Source organism: Notolabrus celidotus, chromosome 8 (genome assembly GCF_009762535.1).
Source record: "Notolabrus celidotus isolate fNotCel1 chromosome 8, fNotCel1.pri, whole genome shotgun sequence".
In the NCBI taxonomy this organism is placed as follows: domain Eukaryota; kingdom Metazoa; phylum Chordata; class Actinopteri; order Labriformes; family Labridae; genus Notolabrus; species Notolabrus celidotus.
Genome location: NC_048279.1, coordinates 21,634,998 through 21,654,548, shown reverse-complemented (window position 1 = coordinate 21,654,548; position 19,551 = coordinate 21,634,998). Strand labels below are relative to the sequence as shown.

Here is a 19,551-nt window from a genome sequence, read left to right as displayed (position 1 = left end):
AGGAAGCTGAAATCTAAAAATCCAACCTGAGAGTTTTTGGTAGAATCATGAAAAAGCTGCAGACTCTGATGTAGCAACAACCCAGACGTAGCACATCTCCTGATCTGATGATTGCTGATTAGAGGAATTCCTGTTCGTCTGCATGACTGAGCAAATTCACTTTAAGTGGGAATAATCTCCAAAAGCCTGAACTATAAATCCCTTCATCATCTCCTCATCATCCCACTTTTCAAAACGACGCGCCATGGCAGCCGATATACTGTACGGAGCACTTTACACCTACTAGGAGCCAAGTGTAAGAATTAAGTTACAACTTAGTCTCACGTTGGAACTATCTCAGCTGGTGCAACGCCCAAAACGTTAGTAGAGTGTAAACTCCATCCTAAATGAGAAATTACGTTCAAACTAGGCTATGTTTGAACTTACGCACAGCTGGTGCAACATGCTGCTGATGTTCACACAATGCAGCAATTTACAGTCTGACATCTATAAAAGTGGGACAGCCAGTAACACTTAACTAGGAGAAAGCAGCACCAGAAATAATTTTGTTCCTGTAGCCTTAATCTCTTCCACATGTTTTAACTTCCCTTCTGCATTGCATTGAGGAGAAATGCTGTCTATCAACAACACAAAGAATAATCTTGCCAATTTTGTGTGCAATCTGCAAACACTGCAGTATACTGAATTTTACAATACAAACTACATAAGTATACTGCACAGACATAAAGACATACCAGTGTGGACCATGAATTTGAATCATAGGGACAAAGCTCAGTTTGTAAAGGTAATTTTTGCCGTCTTGGGTCAGATGGTACCGCTGCTAAGTTTTGGTGAGTTAATGCTTTAATAAATCCCTTAATAGACGTTTCTGTCAGTGACTGCCGTGATCATTTCTGAACCATGTCACACACACCTGGGACAATGAAGTAATCTTGGCCTGAGCGTCTGCACACTGCTCCTGCAGGTGCTGTTTACTCTCCTCCACGCTGGTCAGTCGAGTGCCAAGCTCTTTCTCCAGGTCCTGTAGCCGAGTGCAGAGCTCCTTGGAATCCGACAGCTGCTGACACACACGTCTACACACACACAGGTCAAACACAGGTTGACTGAAGATAAAGTTGACATTATAGATAAATGCACAGTGCAGCCAAGTATCTGTCTCCACAGCTTTGTAAAGTTAATTGTGTGCCTGAGCTTGTGATGGAGGTTAAGTGCGCAAACCTGTGTTCAGCGTCCAGAGCTCGAGCTCTCTGGTTGCTGTGCTCCAGGGCCAGGGTCGTGCTCTCCAGCTGCTGCCTCAGCCTGCCCGCCTCCCTCTCTCTCTGCCTCCCCTCCTTCTTTTGGCCATCGAGTTCTGACTGGCACACCTCTTTCTCCTGCTCAAGCCGAGATGCCTCCAGCAGAGCCTGGTCTCGTGCCCGGGCCAGAGATTCAGCCTCCAGTGTGGCCTCGCGGAGCTCCCCGTCTAGCTCCTCCTCCCGACGACGAGATGTCTCCAAACCCCGCCCTTGACGTTCCAGCTCTGACCTGAGGGCCTGAACTGTGAGCTCCAACTGGTCACCCTGGTAGAACAGAAAACAAGGATTTTATTCATCTTTGTTTTGTTTTTTACCAAACTAATTAAGGCATTGGTCAGAAAAAAGCATCTCCAGGTGTATTTTAAGAGTGCATTTGTGTTTTCAGAAAGCAACTGAACAAAAATAACAGCATTTGAATACCATCAAAAATACATTTATCTAAAAGTGAGACCAGTAACTAGCACAAGGAACTGAAAGTTGAATAATATTTAACAGTCACAGCTACCTATACTATACCGTGTTATAAGTGAACCTTTAAAAAACATGTCATGATTAAAATTCATATCACAAAATCCTTCAAAAGGTGCACAGCTTTAGACCAGACACAAGAGATCACATCATTCAACCAGAGCGGAGCATCTTAGAAGGAAATCCATTAATATTAATTTCAGACTACTAAAACCAGCTCTGACTAATTAGCCTTATGTGAAAATAGAGTTAGAACTTTGAACCTGGTTCTTCTCTTTACATATTTTTCTAAATGTTCAGTCAGAGATCAGTTGAAAGTAGCCTGTGGGGTTCAGATGTCTAGGAAGACTGGGTATAGATCAGTGTCAGTCTTACAGTGTAAGTACTCAGATCCGTATCTTCTATAAAAGATGTAACAATGCCATTCAGTTACTATTTTGTAAGAGAAAGTCCTGCATTGAAGTAATGTTAATATGGGTCATTGGCAGAATGTAACTAATGTATTTATATTTCAACTGTAGAGATGAAGTGCCTAAAAAAAATCTAAATTAATATTTGTGACATTTCCAAGAGTTCAAATTTTCTGCATGAAATGACCAAGTAAACACAACATTTCATTGTAGTGCAGCGCAAAGGAAAAGAAAGGGATGTGGATGAGCAGTAATTTCTTATTTGGGTTTTATTTACCCCTAAAGCTGAAAGGACTAGAGTGCACTTTATGTTTCATTTAACACACACTTTCATAATCTCCATAAATTTGCCCTTACTTCTAATGCCGGTGGTAAGAGTAGAAAGCCTACCTCAAACATAACTGAAAACTATTCAGTTTTACAAAGTAAATTATCAAGCTATGGAATGAAGCAATTTTGTTTCTGATGCTGGCTGTGCTAATGTACAACTGGAGTTGTTTTATTCATAAGTCAAAAGGATGGCACTGTTTTTTCTTTGTTGTAACACTAAGAGCGGTTTGTTTTTAAGTCTTTAGATATTAAAGGGAACCACCACTCCAATCCAAAGCATCTATCTACGCATCTATGTATCTGCTGTTTAATGTTTTATTTAATTCCTTTCCATGTTAAAAACTAGCTGTGTATTTTCTGCACTTACACGGAATGCATTTAACAGATTTATGTGTGTAATGTTTGTGTAGCAACTGAACTCGAACAACATCTACAATATAGAATTGGGCTTTTCTTTAGAGGAGGAGGCCGGGTAATGCTGTTGCATATTGTAATATCACAAGAAGGATTATGTACAACGCTCTCTGAATGGGAGGTATTCATGAATCTTTTGATGGTATTTCTCAATGCTGACTTAGCAAAGCTTTTTTCCTTACCATGCAGTTTCTGTAATGTCTTGCAATTTTACTGCAAAAAGCACATTTAAGACTGAATTTTGTCACTTTTCCCCCCTGGAAATATATGTCTATATCCTGCAGGTAAGTGTTTAAAAAAGGTCATTTTAATCTAAGCATATACTTGTAGCTGCAGCCTCCCTGTGACCTCAGATAGCTCTTGTGGATTTGGGTATGTTTCTTGCCTATAATCGTAAAAAGCGGGTCAACGCAGGCTCAGTCTTGGGACTGTAAAATATGTTGAGCAGCTTGTATCATCTGTTTCACTTCATGTTTTTAAATCCCAATCCTGCAGGACAATTTCTCTGTGCAGTAATATAATTAGATTTCAGATATGAGTGCAAGACAAGAGACATTTATTTGGCAAGAAGAGCCCTATCTAATGTAGTGTGTTTAATGTAACCAAGTTTTATTTAAAGAGATTACAGAATAATTAGATCAACTTTTTAGAATTAAATGAGTTTGTGTCACTGGGGATTTGGGCTACGAATAAAAACTCCCTGTTATTTCAACTCCCTTGTCCATCTTCCCTTAAGTAAAATGACATCTGCTGTATTCATGAAAATGTTTGGTGTCACAGCTGCACAGCTGCATAGTGTGTGTGTGTGTGTGTGTGTGTGTGTGTGTGTGTGTGTGTGTGTGTGTGTGTGTGTGTGTGTGTGTGTGTGTGTGTGTGTGTGTGTGTGTGTGTGTGTGTGTGTGTGTGTTCGTGTACTCTTTAACCTTGCGCTGGGCAATGCGCAGGGTGTCTATGGTGCTGCGCATTGTGTCCCTGTCTCTCTCCAGTGCAGCCCGCTCTCCCTCCAGGGTGGCGATGACTGTGGTCTGCATCCTGTGTAGCTCTGCTTGGCTTCGTAGGCGGCACAACTCCTCCTCCATAACCAGACCTTCTGACTGAAGAGCCTGAGGAAACAATGGTAGGATATTGAGCTGTGTGTCCAGTAAAATAGACTACTTAATGTTAAAGCTCCTGTGAGGAACTTTATGCTTGAGTTGATTTTGGTGCCCCATGTGAACAAAGAGGTACCTTGTATCTCTTTGCTGATTTTGTCAAATTTCATGGGACATTGTTTGTTTGTCTTGGCATAAACTTAATCAAAGCCTTCAGAGAAAGCTCCCTGTGTTCAACTAATACATTGTTAAGCAATTAATTTTAATAAATTGCACCACAAAAAGGTAGTATAGTCTTTCAATCCACCAACTTAACTATCTATCATCCTTCCATCCTTCCATCCATCCATCCATCCATCCATCCATCCATCCATCCATCCATCCATCCATCCATCCATCCATCCATCCATCCATCCATCCATCCATCCATCTGTTTAATCATGCATCCAGCCATAACCCATCCACCTGTCTGTCTCCTCACATCTTTTATCCTCTACTCATACACATACTGTATCTATCCATCTTACCAAGCACCAACCAATCAATTAGTCCATCCTGCAATCCATCCATCCATCCATCCATCCATCCATCCATCAATCCATACCTCTAACTGTCTGCGGGCATCTCCCAGACTCTCTGCAGCCTTCTTCAGATGCAGCAGTTCGGCCTCCAGGACCACCAGCCTCTGCTCAGCCTCCCAGGATTTTTTGCTCTGCTCCCCCAGCTTGAAGCGCAGGTTTTGGGCCACCAAAGCATGTCTGTCAGCCTCTTCCTGAGTCTCCTTGAGTCGGTTTGTCAGAATCTCCAAATCAGCACCAGACAGGGAACACCCAGTCTGGTGTGCAGCTGTATTGTCCTCTACACTTTCAGGATGCTTTTGGATTTCTAAGCTTGTTGTTACTGAGACCTCTTCTTTCTTCATTTTTCTCTCTTTCTCCTGCTTCTCTCTGTCTTTCTGCCCTCCCTCTGCCTCTCCTCTTCTTTTGGTCTCTACCTCCTCATCGCATAGTACTCCTTTTCCACCTTTATCATGAAGAACCTCTTCCCCAACTCCAGCTTCTCTATGGGTCCCTAAGATTTCTCCCCTTCTCTCCCTCTCCTCCATCATCCTCACTCTTCCTTCACCCTCCCCTCTACAGGATTCAGAACCATGTACTCCTCTGTCCACCTTCTGTTCCTCCCCTTCCTCCACCTCTATGACTTGTTTCTTAACTACTTCCTCCTTGCTCTTGTCTTCAAAGTGTTGCAGCTTGGTCACCAGCTGTTCCAGGCGCTGCTTCAAAGTGGTGTTTTCATTCTTCACGTTTTGACACTGAAAAGTATAACAGGAGGATAATTTAAGTACAACATAAATACTTCTCAAATGTTCTCCATTTTTGTTTCCCTTTTTCCTTTCTTTTTGTCCTTCCAGTTATTGAACATGACTGAGCTCGAATGCATTATGAGTCAGAGGACTGAAACCACCTCTCAGTCTTACTCAAACTGCTTCCCCGTTCAATACAAAGAATCAAAAAAATACAATAAAGAAAAAAAGAAAGATGGCTAAAGGCCGGCAGGGAAAACAGAGATCAATTTAAATGATTGTTGGCTGTTTGTAAAAGATGATACACAGAGGCACTCCTCTACATGAACAAACATAGATAACTCTTGACGGTTCAGACAGGGCAGTACAGAAAGAACACCAGGCAGCAGCTATTTCAAATATGACCCAAATCATACTGTATGTAAGCAATGTAAAAGAAAAATATCTATACAGATTTTAACTTTGTCCAAACACCATATGCTCCTCTAATCATAAATACAGTATTAACAAGTAAGGTTACTTTTAAAGTTTTATGTGTGACAATTAGAAAGATGCAACTGTTATTAGATAAGTAATCATAAGAGGTAAATTGTAGGGTTATAAGAGATCATTTTAGCAAAAAAAAAGGAGTAAGTTGATATTAAACAGTCTAAAAAACAAAAATTTTAAATGAAAGATTCTTCCTTTAAATTTACAATTTATTTGTTATAAAATGTATTATCACCAGTATTTTCTTGTTCACTTTTTCAATTAACAAATATAGATTAAAATGAAGATTGTAGTAAAGAAAAATGCTCATTCGTGATCACAAGCAAACTCAGTGCTTGTTTTATATTTGTGATGATCTCTTCTTATCGTAATATCATGAGTATGGGCTCGTAGACGTAGATCAGCCCTATTCAATTAGCGGCCTGCGGGCCACATGCGCCTGAAAGCAACCCTTGAGTGGCCCGAAAGCAACTGTAATGTAAAATTTAAAGAAGCAGTATTTCAGCATAGGTTTAGTTTAAGTACTGCTCTTTTATTGTGTTTATGCCCTTTTGGGTGTGACAATACGTTAATAAACATCCAGTGTGTTTGTTATCTTATCTATTTGTTTTTCTTTTAAATGGTTAACTTTGCTCACTGTCTGCTAAAAATGTCCGGCCCAGCTCATGTCCTTAGTCTGAAAATCCGCCCAAACCAAATATTTAATTAAATAGCCCTGACCTAGAGTATATCTGCTATTGTATGTCCATAAAGTGATAGAAATATTGAGTGTAATGAATGAATTATCATCTAAGCGACAAACTGTAATATGCTACCACATGAAGTTAGTATATGTAAAAAAATTTGAGTCAAAGAAGTCTTGATTCTATATTCTTACTTTAAAATATTATTTTCTTCATTTTATGACTTGATACAACAAACGAAAGGATGGCACCTGCTGTCACTTCACATTGTATCTAACGAAGCAGGTCAGGTGTTATTATTGGTACTGCTGAATTGAACTGAAGCATGTAGCAGCTTTTATTTCCCTCTCAGCTCACCTCTCTGAGCGTGTTCTGATGCTCAGTCTCCAGGCAAGCCAGCTCATCCTTTGCATCTGGAGATTCAGCCTGCAGCGAGACAAGATGGATGTTTAGCTCCTCCAACTGTTGCTCCCATCTTTTCCCATTTCATTTGCATCTACATGCTGTTACCCTAATGGGGAGATGCTTTATGTCTGACTTTGGTGATGCCTGGTTAACGTGAAATGCGGATTAACTATTACTTGCCCTGAACATTATGGGCTGAAATGTTTTTATTTAAACACAAATATGGTAACCAGTTTAAATAGTGGGAGGTCTGCTTCTGAGGTGCTACCAAGCACAGTCTTATCTCCCTCTCACTGATCCCTCTGATAGGCTGTAATTAATCTTACTGTTCTTAATTCTGATTATCTGCTTTAACCTTAACTATGGAGAGCTGATCTCTTAAAGATTATTTTTCTGGGTCAAAATGATCAAAGCCTTGAACTCTGACCTCCTGCTGGGCCTGCAGCTCCTCCAGCCGTCTCCTCAGCTCTGCGTTCTCCTGCTCTGCTCCCAGCAGCCTCAGTGTCGAAGCTTCGCCCACCTCCACACTCAGCGGCTTTTGATCTGTGAAAAAAAAAAAAACAGAAAGAGAAAAAAGGCAGAAGAGAAGAGAAATCGATTAAAGAAGGGATTCACTTGTTTATTGTTGATTCATCTCCTACAGGTCTGTATTACCACAACATATTTCTCTTATCAGTTAATTAAAATGTCTTAAATGACAAGGTGCAAAATTGCAGGTGCCCTGACCAATTAGCTTGCTCAACTCCTCGTCAGAGTCGGTTTCTGATTGGAGGAAATGCTGGTGGACTGTGGCAGGAACACTGTTGCCACTGCTGCCAAGCCTCAGGTCCGCCTCAAGGCTCATATTCATCTCTAGCAGCTCATCAACCCGCTGCCTTTCCGTTTCACGCTCCTGAACACAAACACACACACACACACACACACACACACACACACACACACACACACACACACACACACACACACACACACACACAGGAACACATATTTAAGGAAGCAGGGGAATTTTTGCCTCTGTTATGCTACTCTTCAGCCATAAAACTATGCGTACAAAGTCATACTCAGATCTGCTAACAAATGTCATGTCCCCCATATATCAGACATACATACAAGGTGAACAAATATAGCTTCAGAGCAACGTAAAGGAATAAAACACCCCACCGCTTCCACATCTATGATGCTCTGACGCAGCAGAAGATTGTCCCTCTCGAGCTCCCGTAATAAAGAGCAGCGCGCCCTTGCATCAGACAGCTGTTCCTCCAGAAGAGCTTTGGTTTCCTGCAGTGCCGCGCACAGCTGCTGCTGCTCCTGCAGGGGTCGCCGTACACAAACAGATAGCAAAGATTAAAAAAAAAGGTGAAGTCATGTCAGATCTTAAGAAGGGGGGCATTCAGACCAAACATATTGTTTGGTCTGCTGAAATATAAACAGATCAAGCAAGAACTTTTTGGTTGAAAGTAAGAATCACAGCTAGAGCATTGCACACATTACTGCATTTTCTCGCTGGTTTTAAACTACGTTTTTATATTTACTTCCTGAAGGCTTGAGGTTATGTATTTATTTCTTTATTTGTAGAGTCTACTTTTAGCTTGTTACCTATTCTGTATGCTGCTGGACCTGAGTAATGTGTTTCGTTCCTACATGTTTTTAAATGTGACTGAATGACAATAAAATTAACCTTGAACCTTGAACCTTGAACAATCCAAATGGTGTCTCTAGCATTGAGAATTACATTTATAGTATTTGATTCTTAAAAATGTTTGATACCTTTATCCTTTCTGCAGATATTTTCGAATCTATTCCTCTCTCATTTCGTCATCCATTATACTATTTTATTCGATCTAAGTCTATCTACTTGAGTTAAGTCAGCGTTACGGCTCAAAAGCTCCACACTCATTACCCCTGCCTCTTTACCGACTTCATATTTACTGTACAGAAACAGAAATGTTTCTCATCTCAACGTCGTACTCCACCCAAGACAAGAAAAATAAGTTCACCACCTTATCTCTGTAACTATTCTTCTGAACACTGATGATCTCTGAGAACGGACTGGTGTTCAGAATGTAAGATGACACTCAGCTTCAGTCATGACTAAGTGAAGCTCCAGGGTAATTTCAGTCAGGAAGATTATATTTGTATTCATAGTCGTAGCCTAGTAGCCCATTTCTAATTTTTCCCACTCACTATCTCATTCCTGCTGTCATTGTCTGGGGCCATCATTGGTAAACCTGCTGCTTCATCAGCTGGTCTAATTTGTCCAACAGCATGGTGGCACACCCTCATTGTTAGCCTCATCATATTTCTGCTCTCTTTTCAAATATGATTCTTTCTCTACCTTTAGTTCCTTCCTTCCTCGCCTCAACCTCCCCATCACCACCCCGACTTCACAGAATCATCAGCCATCAATTAATCATCCAGCCAGTCTTGGTAGGTCATCAGCCACCACCACCACCACAACTCCATGGGGGATATATGCTGCTTCTGCTCAGAACAGTCATCCTTCGATCTCAACATCTCCCCCATAGAGTCCAATAACACATTACACAACCTTATTTTTGAGGCTTATTCATACAGGAGAAACTGGTCCTGTCCCACCATTAAAAAATAATCTTTGATGGTGTTTGACCAACCCCAAAACTTGATAGATAATCCAGACGTCACTGAAAACATAAAATAATCCACAAGCAACCAATCCAAAGGCCAACATTGAACAGTATTTTAGCACATCTTACTACAGTTCATTCCAAGTTGTACCTAATAATATTCTTCACCCACATATCAGCAGTTATATCAAACCATTTGCTTCAAAACTATCACTGAGACCATGAAATATCACAGCTTTGTTTCAACAGGGTCAGATGGGCAAGAAAGAAGCAAGCAATGTGATTTTAGACACTTTTTAACAAAGCCACCAATTTATCTAGAATATCTTCAACCCCCCAACTCCGAACAGGATAAGCAGTGAAGGGGTGGATGGATCTTTATACCAAGCAGAAATGCAAAAAAACCTTACTTATTAACCTAGCTCAGTGTGTTCACCTCCTCAACTACGCTCTTTTTCTTCTCATTGTTATCAATAGAATTGACAGCCAATACTCTGAAAATAACACCTAAGATGTATTTGGATTTCTTGGTGTGTTCTGTCTTCAAACAGAACACCCCTGCTTGCAACATTCAACACCAGCTCCTCTGGTTTCAACAACCACGCAAGAGTTCACAGTGAATTTGTGAAACTTGCTTCTTAACCCTAAACAGGAGAAACACTCATCCTGCAAGCTAATTATGTCCGTCACAGGAATGCAGTAGGAAGGCGGAATATATCAAAAAAGACTGAGAAGGTGATAGTGAGGACACTGTGGGCTGTTTTACAAGGGTATGAGCACATTTTCTGCTTCCCAACAGTTATACTACCTCAGAATAAATCTCATTTAGGTGTAAAAGCTCCAATAACTGAAGCCATGCTCCTGCTCTTTGTCAATGAAGCAGCTCGGGGCAGTAAATCCTGATGACATCACACAGTATAATCTCATTCTCTGAGCTTCAGAGTTGTTCATACTCACTCACGGTTTAAATGCTCAGGGGCCGTGAGAGTGAATATATTGCTTTTGCGGTTAAGTGGGCTCTATGTCTTTTTTTTTTTTAAATCAGAAACTCTGAGAATAAAGGAGAGGATATTAATGATGTGACCTTCTCTTGTGGTGACAATAAGACACTGTTGCTGTAAAGTAGAGTGTGTCTGTGTGTAACCAGTGTATAAAGTGTGTTTGTTTTTGTACTGAATAGAGATTCTCACACTACCTACAGACGAAACAAATTGAATCAAATTTCATTGTGTAGGCGTCACTTAGCTTTTTGTTCTCTTTCTGGTGCAAATAACTTGATCAAAAGTGTGTTCAGTAACTTGTGAGTTTGCAGCATGTGTGTGTGTGTGTGTATATGTGTGTGTGTGTATTTATGTGTACCTTCAGCTGAGTGCGTGTCAGCTCCAAGCTACGCAATCTGTGTTTACAGCTCTGAAGCTCAGTCTGGAGCTGCTCAGCCCGCGCAGCCCGCTCTCTGGTGCAGTCCAGCTCGTCCCGCAGTGCACGCATGCCCCTAACCTCCCCCTGAAGAGAACGGTTCTGCAGACACACACACACACACATATTTTTATACACCAGTGAGGATGAGGTCAAAGAAGGTTGTGAAAAGATCTGGGATGTGCAGTGAAGCAAATGTTGACAGAATCTAATACAAAAAGAAGCAAAGATGTGTGGAGCATGTGTGAGTATGACAATGACAATATTTTATAATTTTATTTTCTGTGTCTTATTCTCAAGTTTATATTGGGACTAAGTTTGAAAAGTGTTGGTTTTGCACAATTTGTTATAGCACCAAACAATGCCAAAAAATCTTAAATTTGTTATACCTTTGGGAACAATATTTAATGCTATAACTAAATCTGTGAGTAAATTAGTATGCATACTCTTATAACAATAGAAAAATGGAAGTAAATGAATAAAGGAAGGTTTATTCAATTAGGAAATATTTTGACCTTGAATGACCCCTGATCATGCCTGGAACTACCTTCTAGATCCTGGGCATCTAAACTGTCACATTCAGCAATGTTCCTCTGGACAAATCCGTAGTCAGCAGCAATGTGTGCAGTCGAATTTCTGCTAAATACATAACCTTAGAGGAATCAGCTTATTGGCTGTTAAGTGCCACCTGTGTTTTGTGCTTTTGGCTGTGCTGCAGTGTTTTCAGGCTTAACATTACAGCTTTTGCCAAACTAGTTCAGCTTTATGTGTGATTAAGTGTTTCTGTACCTCTAAAGCAAGGATTTCTCTAGCAGTAAAAAGTCAGGCTGTATGTACCTCTTTCTGAAGTTTCTTGAGCTGTTCATCCATGGTTTGAATCTCTTGTGTGTAATCCAGTATCTGATCACCTTTATCTTCACTAAAAACAAGCAAAACATACAACCATATAAAACAAAATCACTCCATGTTTCAAACTTATATTTTTTTGCCATTTCTATGATACATTGGCTGTTAAAAAAAGGTCAGAACTGATTGTGTTTGCTGGAAATATCCACAAATACACAATAAATCCAGATATTATGACAGGTCAACAGTGACCTTTATTATTCACATTTAATACACTGTGGGAATCAGATTATAGCATCAAGTGTGTAATTTGTTCGAAAAAGTTACTCAGTGAAAAGTCACAGTTTTGTGTATTGTGAAGTCTTATAAAATAATTAGCATGTTTTTTTAAGTTGACCTTTCTCTTAACTTTTTTAAAGGTCCTCTTTTCAGTTTACTCGTCGCACACAAACGAACACACACCCACAAACACTCACAGTTGTTGTTTGAGGCGTCGGAGTTTGGCCTTGCTATCTGCCAGCTGGAGTGCCAGACCCTGTGGTGGCTCCTCGCTGTGTCCACCCAGGGGCCCCATGGTTGAGTCAGCCTGGGCCTCCCGTTCCCGACACAGCTCGGCCATCCTCTGTGAAAAAGAGAGAGAGAAAGAAAAAAAGAAAGAGAGAGAGAGAGAGAGAGAGAGAGAGAGAGAGAGAGAGAGAGAGAGAGAGAGAGAGAGAGATTGGAGGGTTAGATGCAACAAGAGAAGAGGAAAGAAGGATTTGGAGAGAGACAAGACAGTATGAATTATAGGAACAAAGAGAAGATTGAAAAGTAAAATTTAGAAGTGAAAGATAAAATTCAAAACTCCTTGAAAAGAGAGTTCGATATGAATAATAATGACTTTTCATTTCACACTGACTAAAGGTTCCATATCATTTGAGTATTTGCACACCTCTTGGTTTTGAACACTGTTCTTCTACAAAATGAACTACTTTTAACCTCTTGTAATTTTCTTTCTATGCAACATTTTGTGAATACAATAAGCGATGAAGATTGCACTTTTATGTAGTTACATACAGCAGTGGTTGTGGAGGTAGAAATAAATGACATATTAAAAACGAAATAACATATCTTTGGGGAAGTTTAAAATCTACTAGGAAGTAGATTTTAAACATAAATCACCTGTACAAGGGACATAATCTATCCTATGTGTTCTGTTCCAGACCAACAGTGTGTTGGTTATGTGATGGTTTTGAGGCAGGACGGCTCCAGCTCTGCCATCATGGTAATAACACAGGCTACATGTTGGCTTTGCACGTTTTAAGTTCTGTCTTTCTTCATAAAATTCACCCACAATACAACCATGATCCATAGATCAGTGAAAAGCCTGGGTTCTATAAACGTAATTAAATTCAACCTTATTTAAGAGTGGGTGGAAAGGTGTGTGATCTACTGTAAATTGTAATCAATACATGCACATAAAATATGCAAATTGCCCACTCTTCACTTATCAGGCTGTTTGTTGTACCTCTACAGGGGTGGTTTTGGGGGTCAAGCTTCAACAATGTGATCTCATTTACTTTAAAAACAGGTCCTTAATTTGCATACACATGCATAAAAACAACAGTGTGCACAAGGGGAGAGACAGACAGAGAAGAGGACAATGAAAGGGAGAAGTGGAGTAAAAGATATACACTCATAACCCAATGTTATTTGGTTAATCAAGTGATGTACATACATTTTTCTTTCTTTGTTTGCCATATCTGGGGATGCAATACAGGTTTCTTATCAGAAAACGATTTTTACTTTCACTTAGATCAGGTGCTTGATTTAAACACAGATAACAAAAAAAGGGAAAAAGGGGGCAGAGGGAGGTGAGGGGAGTTGGATCCTATAAAGTTATTTATGGGTGTTTTGACTCAATAAGGTTGAGAACCACTCTCATGCTGGAATTTTAAAAAAGGAGAGCAAGGCAAGCCCTTGTTTCAACAGATCTAATTTGAGATCTGAGAGGTAATTTATGTTTGTAGAAAATATTTAATCAAAATCTACCATCTCATGCACCCTGATGTTAAATCAAGGTTGTAGCTTCAGGTTAAATACATCATTCACTATTTAAAACAGAACAGATAACTTATTTGCCATTCTCACAAAAATCCATAGCAAAATATCTTATTGAATGTTGATAAAGAAAGGGTGCTCATGTATGGGACAATGATCAGAGTCTGTGTCTTCATGTTTGAAAAGTAAAGAAGAAAAATGACCTTGCACCTCTTCGTATTTCTTATATTTTCAGTGAGGTCAACATGAACACTGGAAAGTAGTACCCCCTGCCATATTTCATTAACTTCGATTTCATTTTTCATATGCTTTCAAAAACCACAGAGCTTTTCGTGTTCCAACCTCAAATCCCACAGCATACTTGCGGTGTACCAAATTGAATATATTCTACTGTCTTCCAAATTAAGATGCCATTTTAATACCAGCTTGATGTGAGACTGCTGCATAAAAGCTACAAACTGAATATGAGATTTGAGCAGCATAGGACATAAAATGTTGATCAAATATGTGACAGGCCCTAATGAGGCAAGAGCTGTCCTTACTTATGCATGTCCTTATTTCTAGTTAATTAATTGTTTATTATGTCATGAAAAATAAATAGATTTTTTTAAATTATCATGCTGATGTAATGGAAAACATCATGTAGGTCTCATACATGAATGCCGAACAGAATTTTATGCACCAGAGATCTTCCTCTGCCAGAGATATTCTGAATGATATGTTGCCTACACCATGAGACCACCTACAAGATGACACAGAAGATTCATTTCTAAATCATTAAAGGCAAAAAAAACATCTGTTCAAAACCATGTAATGCACATTCTGCCCTTGGTATGACTCTAACAGTCTGAAAATAATTAGACAGTTTATATAAATGATAAATGAGAGTGAAAATGAAAATGCGTCTCTTAGTGTCCAATTAATCAATTCCAAATCAGCATTATTTATCAAGACTATTACCCAGCTTTCTTACTTAGTACCAGAGTGTGTCAAATAGTCAAAACCCCAAAACAATGGTGATTAAGTCTTTACAACAAAAGGGACAGACACAGCCTGATCACGCACTTCAAATGTAATCAATCCGTGAAAAGGAGTGTGATGCATTTCGCCTCTGCCTGTTGACACTGTGACCTAAATGTTAGTCTCCAGCAGCACTGTAACTTGATAAGTATTGTGGCAAAAACAAGTTGAGAAATAATGACAGCTACCAGACACAGAGAGCAGCCTTAGAAGCGTGGCACAAGCAGAGCAAAGATACCACACTGCAATCCGAGCAATTGGCTGTTCATAATTCATCTTGCTCTGTCCAGGTTTCTACCTCCTGAAACATATATTTTTCTTTTCCACTATTGACAAATGTTGCAAAGTGCTCACACACAGTGGGTTTTTGTTGAATCACTCAAAACAATCAAGCAAAGAATACAGTCTAGACTCAGTGTCCTGAGATAACTTTGTACAACTTAGCACAGTATGTAAGTACATCACAGAACATATGTTGTAGTGGTATAAATGTTCTCTTCTCACTTTAAGAAAATAAAGTGTCAAACTGTTCTTTCACAATGTGTATATATGTTTACCTCCAGTTGTGTATCTCTCTGTGCCAGCAGGCTTTGGATCTGTTTGGCCATGGAGCTGAACACCAGCTGTAAGTCTGCACCTTCAACCTCCACCAGCTCCTCCCACCTCAGCGGCAGCACTATTCGAGGATCCTGAGTCACCTGCAGCAAGGACAGTTTCTCAGGTCTCTCTGATAAGATCGATGTGGCTCTGGGACACAAAACAGCAGATCTGGAGACAAACTATGCAGGCAGTGTGGGGCTATTTGAATACTAATCACAAATGCTTCAGTATACAGATGAAAAGACGATTTCCATGGAGATGTATTCGTTGGGAAAATGTATCTGAATGTGCCTGACTAATGCAAGGAAAACAAATGATCAGGTGGACAGGTTTCAAATGTCCTCGGGTGTGAGACACACGAAGCTGGGTGTGCATCCATCCGCACAGAGACCACCTTCCACCTTTGATTTATGAGGCTGAGAAAAGGTTGGTGGGCCGCATGCTGCTAGTGTAATTCAGACACACCGGTATGCAACACGCTGTTTTTATAATGCAGCAGTTATTCACTGGAGGTTTTGTAAAAGAGGACAATCTGGCATTTAGGCTTTATTGGAGGGGAAGCAGAGAATGACAGAAAAGGGGATGAAGGAGAGAGGGTGATGTGAAGAGGTGGAGGTGGAGGGGTGGACAGAAAGGGTGAAGGATCCATCCCACGGTGGCAGCGAGGGGCACCCAGAGGTCCTTCAAAGTCCGCCGGCAGAATAACAAGTAGCTAATTTTCACATTTCCTTGAAGCGCCAATAGAACCTGTAATAGTTTCACTCTCTCTGCCTACAGGCCAGAAAGTGAAGAAATTCTTTGCTAAATCTTACACAGCACCTCTTTGATATGTCTCCCCTTGATAAAATCTCCTAATACTGATGGTCAGTCAGTGAATCCATTTTATTTTTAGGGGATGATTTGATTAGTTCTAGAGTTGAACATACCTGCTGGATACAGCTGGCGATGGCTGCCTGAGTCTCAATGTCAAGAGACTGGATCTGCTGTATGAACATCTCCCTTTTTTCACACTGCAGACACAGAAGGATTCAACAGTTTTATGTATTGGGTCAAAATACATACATTTTATCCATATATCAGCAATATTTGACAACAAATTAAAGCACCTATTTTATGACAGAGATCATAACTCAATAGATGAATTGTTCTTATACTGAATTGTTTGTATGAATCCGTTAATTAAACATATTCTATTAGGTAAGCATGTAATCAAAATATACATTGGTAATGATATGATGATGAGACAGTCTGCTGCCATCGGCCTGCCTGACTCCAACTGCTGCAACTACTGATACCAGTCCTACCTTCATTATTAATGTATAATGATAATGTTAATCTTAGAACTGCTCGACTCCAACTGCAATGATTGATATTATCATTCCTATACCTATTATTATCCTCATAATTGGAAATTCTAATGTTAGACCTGTTGACTTTAACTGTTATTAATACTAAGATCAGTCTATTATCATTACCCTGCCGTAACTGCAAATATTACACATACTTTTACCAGCATAACTGGCACTTTAACTATAAGTCTGCATGATCTATTGTTGTTGTGTCTGTCTCTATCCATATTTTCCTTTATGCATCTACCGCTATCCCTTTTCCAAGTCCTACACAGTCTCAGCAGATGGCTGTTCAACACGAGTCTGGTTCTGCTCAAAGTTTCTGCCTGTTACATAGAAGTGTTTCCTGAACACTGTAACCTGTTAAATGCTGCACAGTGCTCTGCTCATGGTGGATCAAGACTGATGGCATGGAATCTTATCACATTTTGGTCTTTGTAAATAACATAACAAAGAGTACTGTCCAGACCATAGACTGTATAAAATATGGACGTAGTATCGGTGACGTCACCCATCTGTTTCTGAAGCGCTGTTTTGAGGCCAATCGTTGGCGGCAGCCATATTGCTGCTGTCAAGCGATTGTGACGTAAAGAGGTGGGCTTTGAGCCTCCTAGTCAATCAAGTCAGCTGTGCCTCTCATTTGAAGACTCTTAATCTCAATATCTTCGAAATTGCTGCGTTAGAAAAATATCCCCCCCCCCTACAGTGTGTGCTGATCGAGAAATTAGCTATCCAGACTACACTCGTCTTCTGTATCAGGCTGTAAACATGTTTATTTCTGCTGTAAAGATCTGCTTTTTTTTAATTGGTGTGTATGTGGTTTCCAGTACTTCCGGAGCCAGCCTCAAGCAGATCCTTGATGAACTGCAGTTTTTAGCACTTCCACATTGGACCCATATTTTTAGCCCGGAGGTTGCCACTTGGTCCAGACCTGCACTTTTGGTACTTTTGGTCTTGAGATATCATTTGTTATGAACTGATGCCATACAAAGATTGATGGATTGATAGACTGAGTCTTGACTATAGGGCTTTTTGTTACATATAAGAATTCCCTCAGACTAAAAATGAGCATTGTTATAATCATTTTAATAATCAAAGTAATGCTGATCTACCCAAACTAAATTGTTTTTCAGGATATTACCGTTATTTTTTTATACTGGCCTCAATGCTCGTGTGAACAAGAAAAGTTAATCATTGGTGATGAATACAACAGTTTCAAGGGGGATAGGTATCTATAATATTCTCAGATCAATACTGTAGAAAAAAGTGTGAAAAATGCTGCTCATACGTGCCTTAAATTGCCCCCCTGGGGACAAATAAAGTTTTTTGAATTTAATTGAATTGTGTCTAATCTGGCCTGAGGGTGGTGCCAAAGGAGAGTCTTGTTGTTTACTCAATGAGGGTTCATAATCATTACTACAGTACAGAAAAGTATGGGCATGTCAGATTTAGCTTGAAATGCCAATATAAATTCTACCTACATCATTTTAGTAGTAGTGATAACAGAAACTATATTATTTTTCCAAAGTCCTCCGCTACAATAGGTTCCGATGTTGGAAAACTTAAAATATAATAAATCATAATCAAACAGAAGATCAACTTGTATTGACCCGAATTAGGTTGAATATCGTGCTGTCAGGCAGAAACCGTGTGTCTCCATTAATCAATCCTATTGATTTTCCTTTATGTCTGTTAGTAGGCTTTCAAAAAATACAACAGATGAAAGTTTAAGATAAAGGCTTATGGTTGAATCGTGTGCAGTGTTTCCTGGAAAGTAGTGGTTTTGGAGATACAAGGTTCCTGCCAGATGGTGACGATACGAGAATTTAATGAAATATCACACCCTCACCTTCTAGCAGGGAAAAGAAAGAAAAACTTAAAACACTACTGTTAGCATGGTGCTAACATTAAGCAAATGAGTATCTGGCAGATTGACATACGAATGTTATCAGAATGTTGTGAAATACTTTAAAGGCATTGAATTTCTTCATCTGAAGCAGTACATTCATTTTAGGGACATTGTGTCTGAGTAACCTATAATCAGTGTGGCAAGTTATAATAGCAATGATCTGACAAAAAATGTGGTCATTAAAGCCACAATTTGCGAGTGGAATATGAAGATTGCAAACAGTAATCCATGTCGTCTCATGTTTCCAGGTTTTATTCCTTCACATGGAATCATAGTTGCAAAATGTGTTTTTTTTAAGCGGCCACTAATGGTAAATGGTTTGCTACAATACTGAATCACTAAAAGTTCTACCTTCCTGATATATGAATGTTTATACTGCTGCTATGTAAAGCCCTTAACACACAGGTGATGTTTATTTACCTAATTATGTGAGTTTTAAAGATAGTTGGCTGCACAACTGATGATTAAAGGGGATAAGAAGAAAAATAAACAAATGATTTACATTCAATTCGATTTTTCTCTCTTCCCTCTTCTGCTGAACATTTTTCAATGACGCAACATTTAACCTTTAAAAACATGCAGACTGCACTGCACTGCATTCATGAGGTATAGGTGTATTTGTATGTGGATGCTACTTTTGCTAAAAGAATACTTTGAAAGATGCTGGAATGTTGTGAAGTGAAGTAGAAATCTAAGCCTCCACTAGGGTCTTTGGGGACTGTGGGCTTTCGTGTTATGATAATCCATCTGATTTCATTTGGTCAGAGTTTGACAAGGAGATGGACAGGCTACTCGCATGGCTCAAATCATTAAATAATCGATTATCAGTGCAAAAAACTGTCAGTCCACAGGATCACTGGTGTAATTATTGACCTTTACA

At 39.6% G+C, this 19,551-nt stretch overlaps 1 protein-coding gene across 1 annotated transcript in view; it reads right to left on the bottom strand.

Moving 5' to 3' along the window:
• The window catches only part of ccdc88b (coiled-coil domain containing 88B), a 58,996-nt gene that overhangs the window by 27,645 nt on the left and 11,800 nt on the right, over positions 1 to 19,551 (bottom strand). Inside the window, 10 exon segments of the mRNA XM_034690681.1 lie at positions 4,825 to 5,320; positions 6,841 to 6,909; positions 7,316 to 7,431; positions 7,615 to 7,780; positions 8,050 to 8,196; positions 10,851 to 11,009; positions 11,745 to 11,826; positions 12,230 to 12,375; positions 15,371 to 15,511; positions 16,340 to 16,423. Of these exon segments, the coding sequence (XP_034546572.1) occupies positions 4,825 to 5,320; positions 6,841 to 6,909; positions 7,316 to 7,431; positions 7,615 to 7,780; positions 8,050 to 8,196; positions 10,851 to 11,009; positions 11,745 to 11,826; positions 12,230 to 12,375; positions 15,371 to 15,511; positions 16,340 to 16,423 (1,606 nt within the window).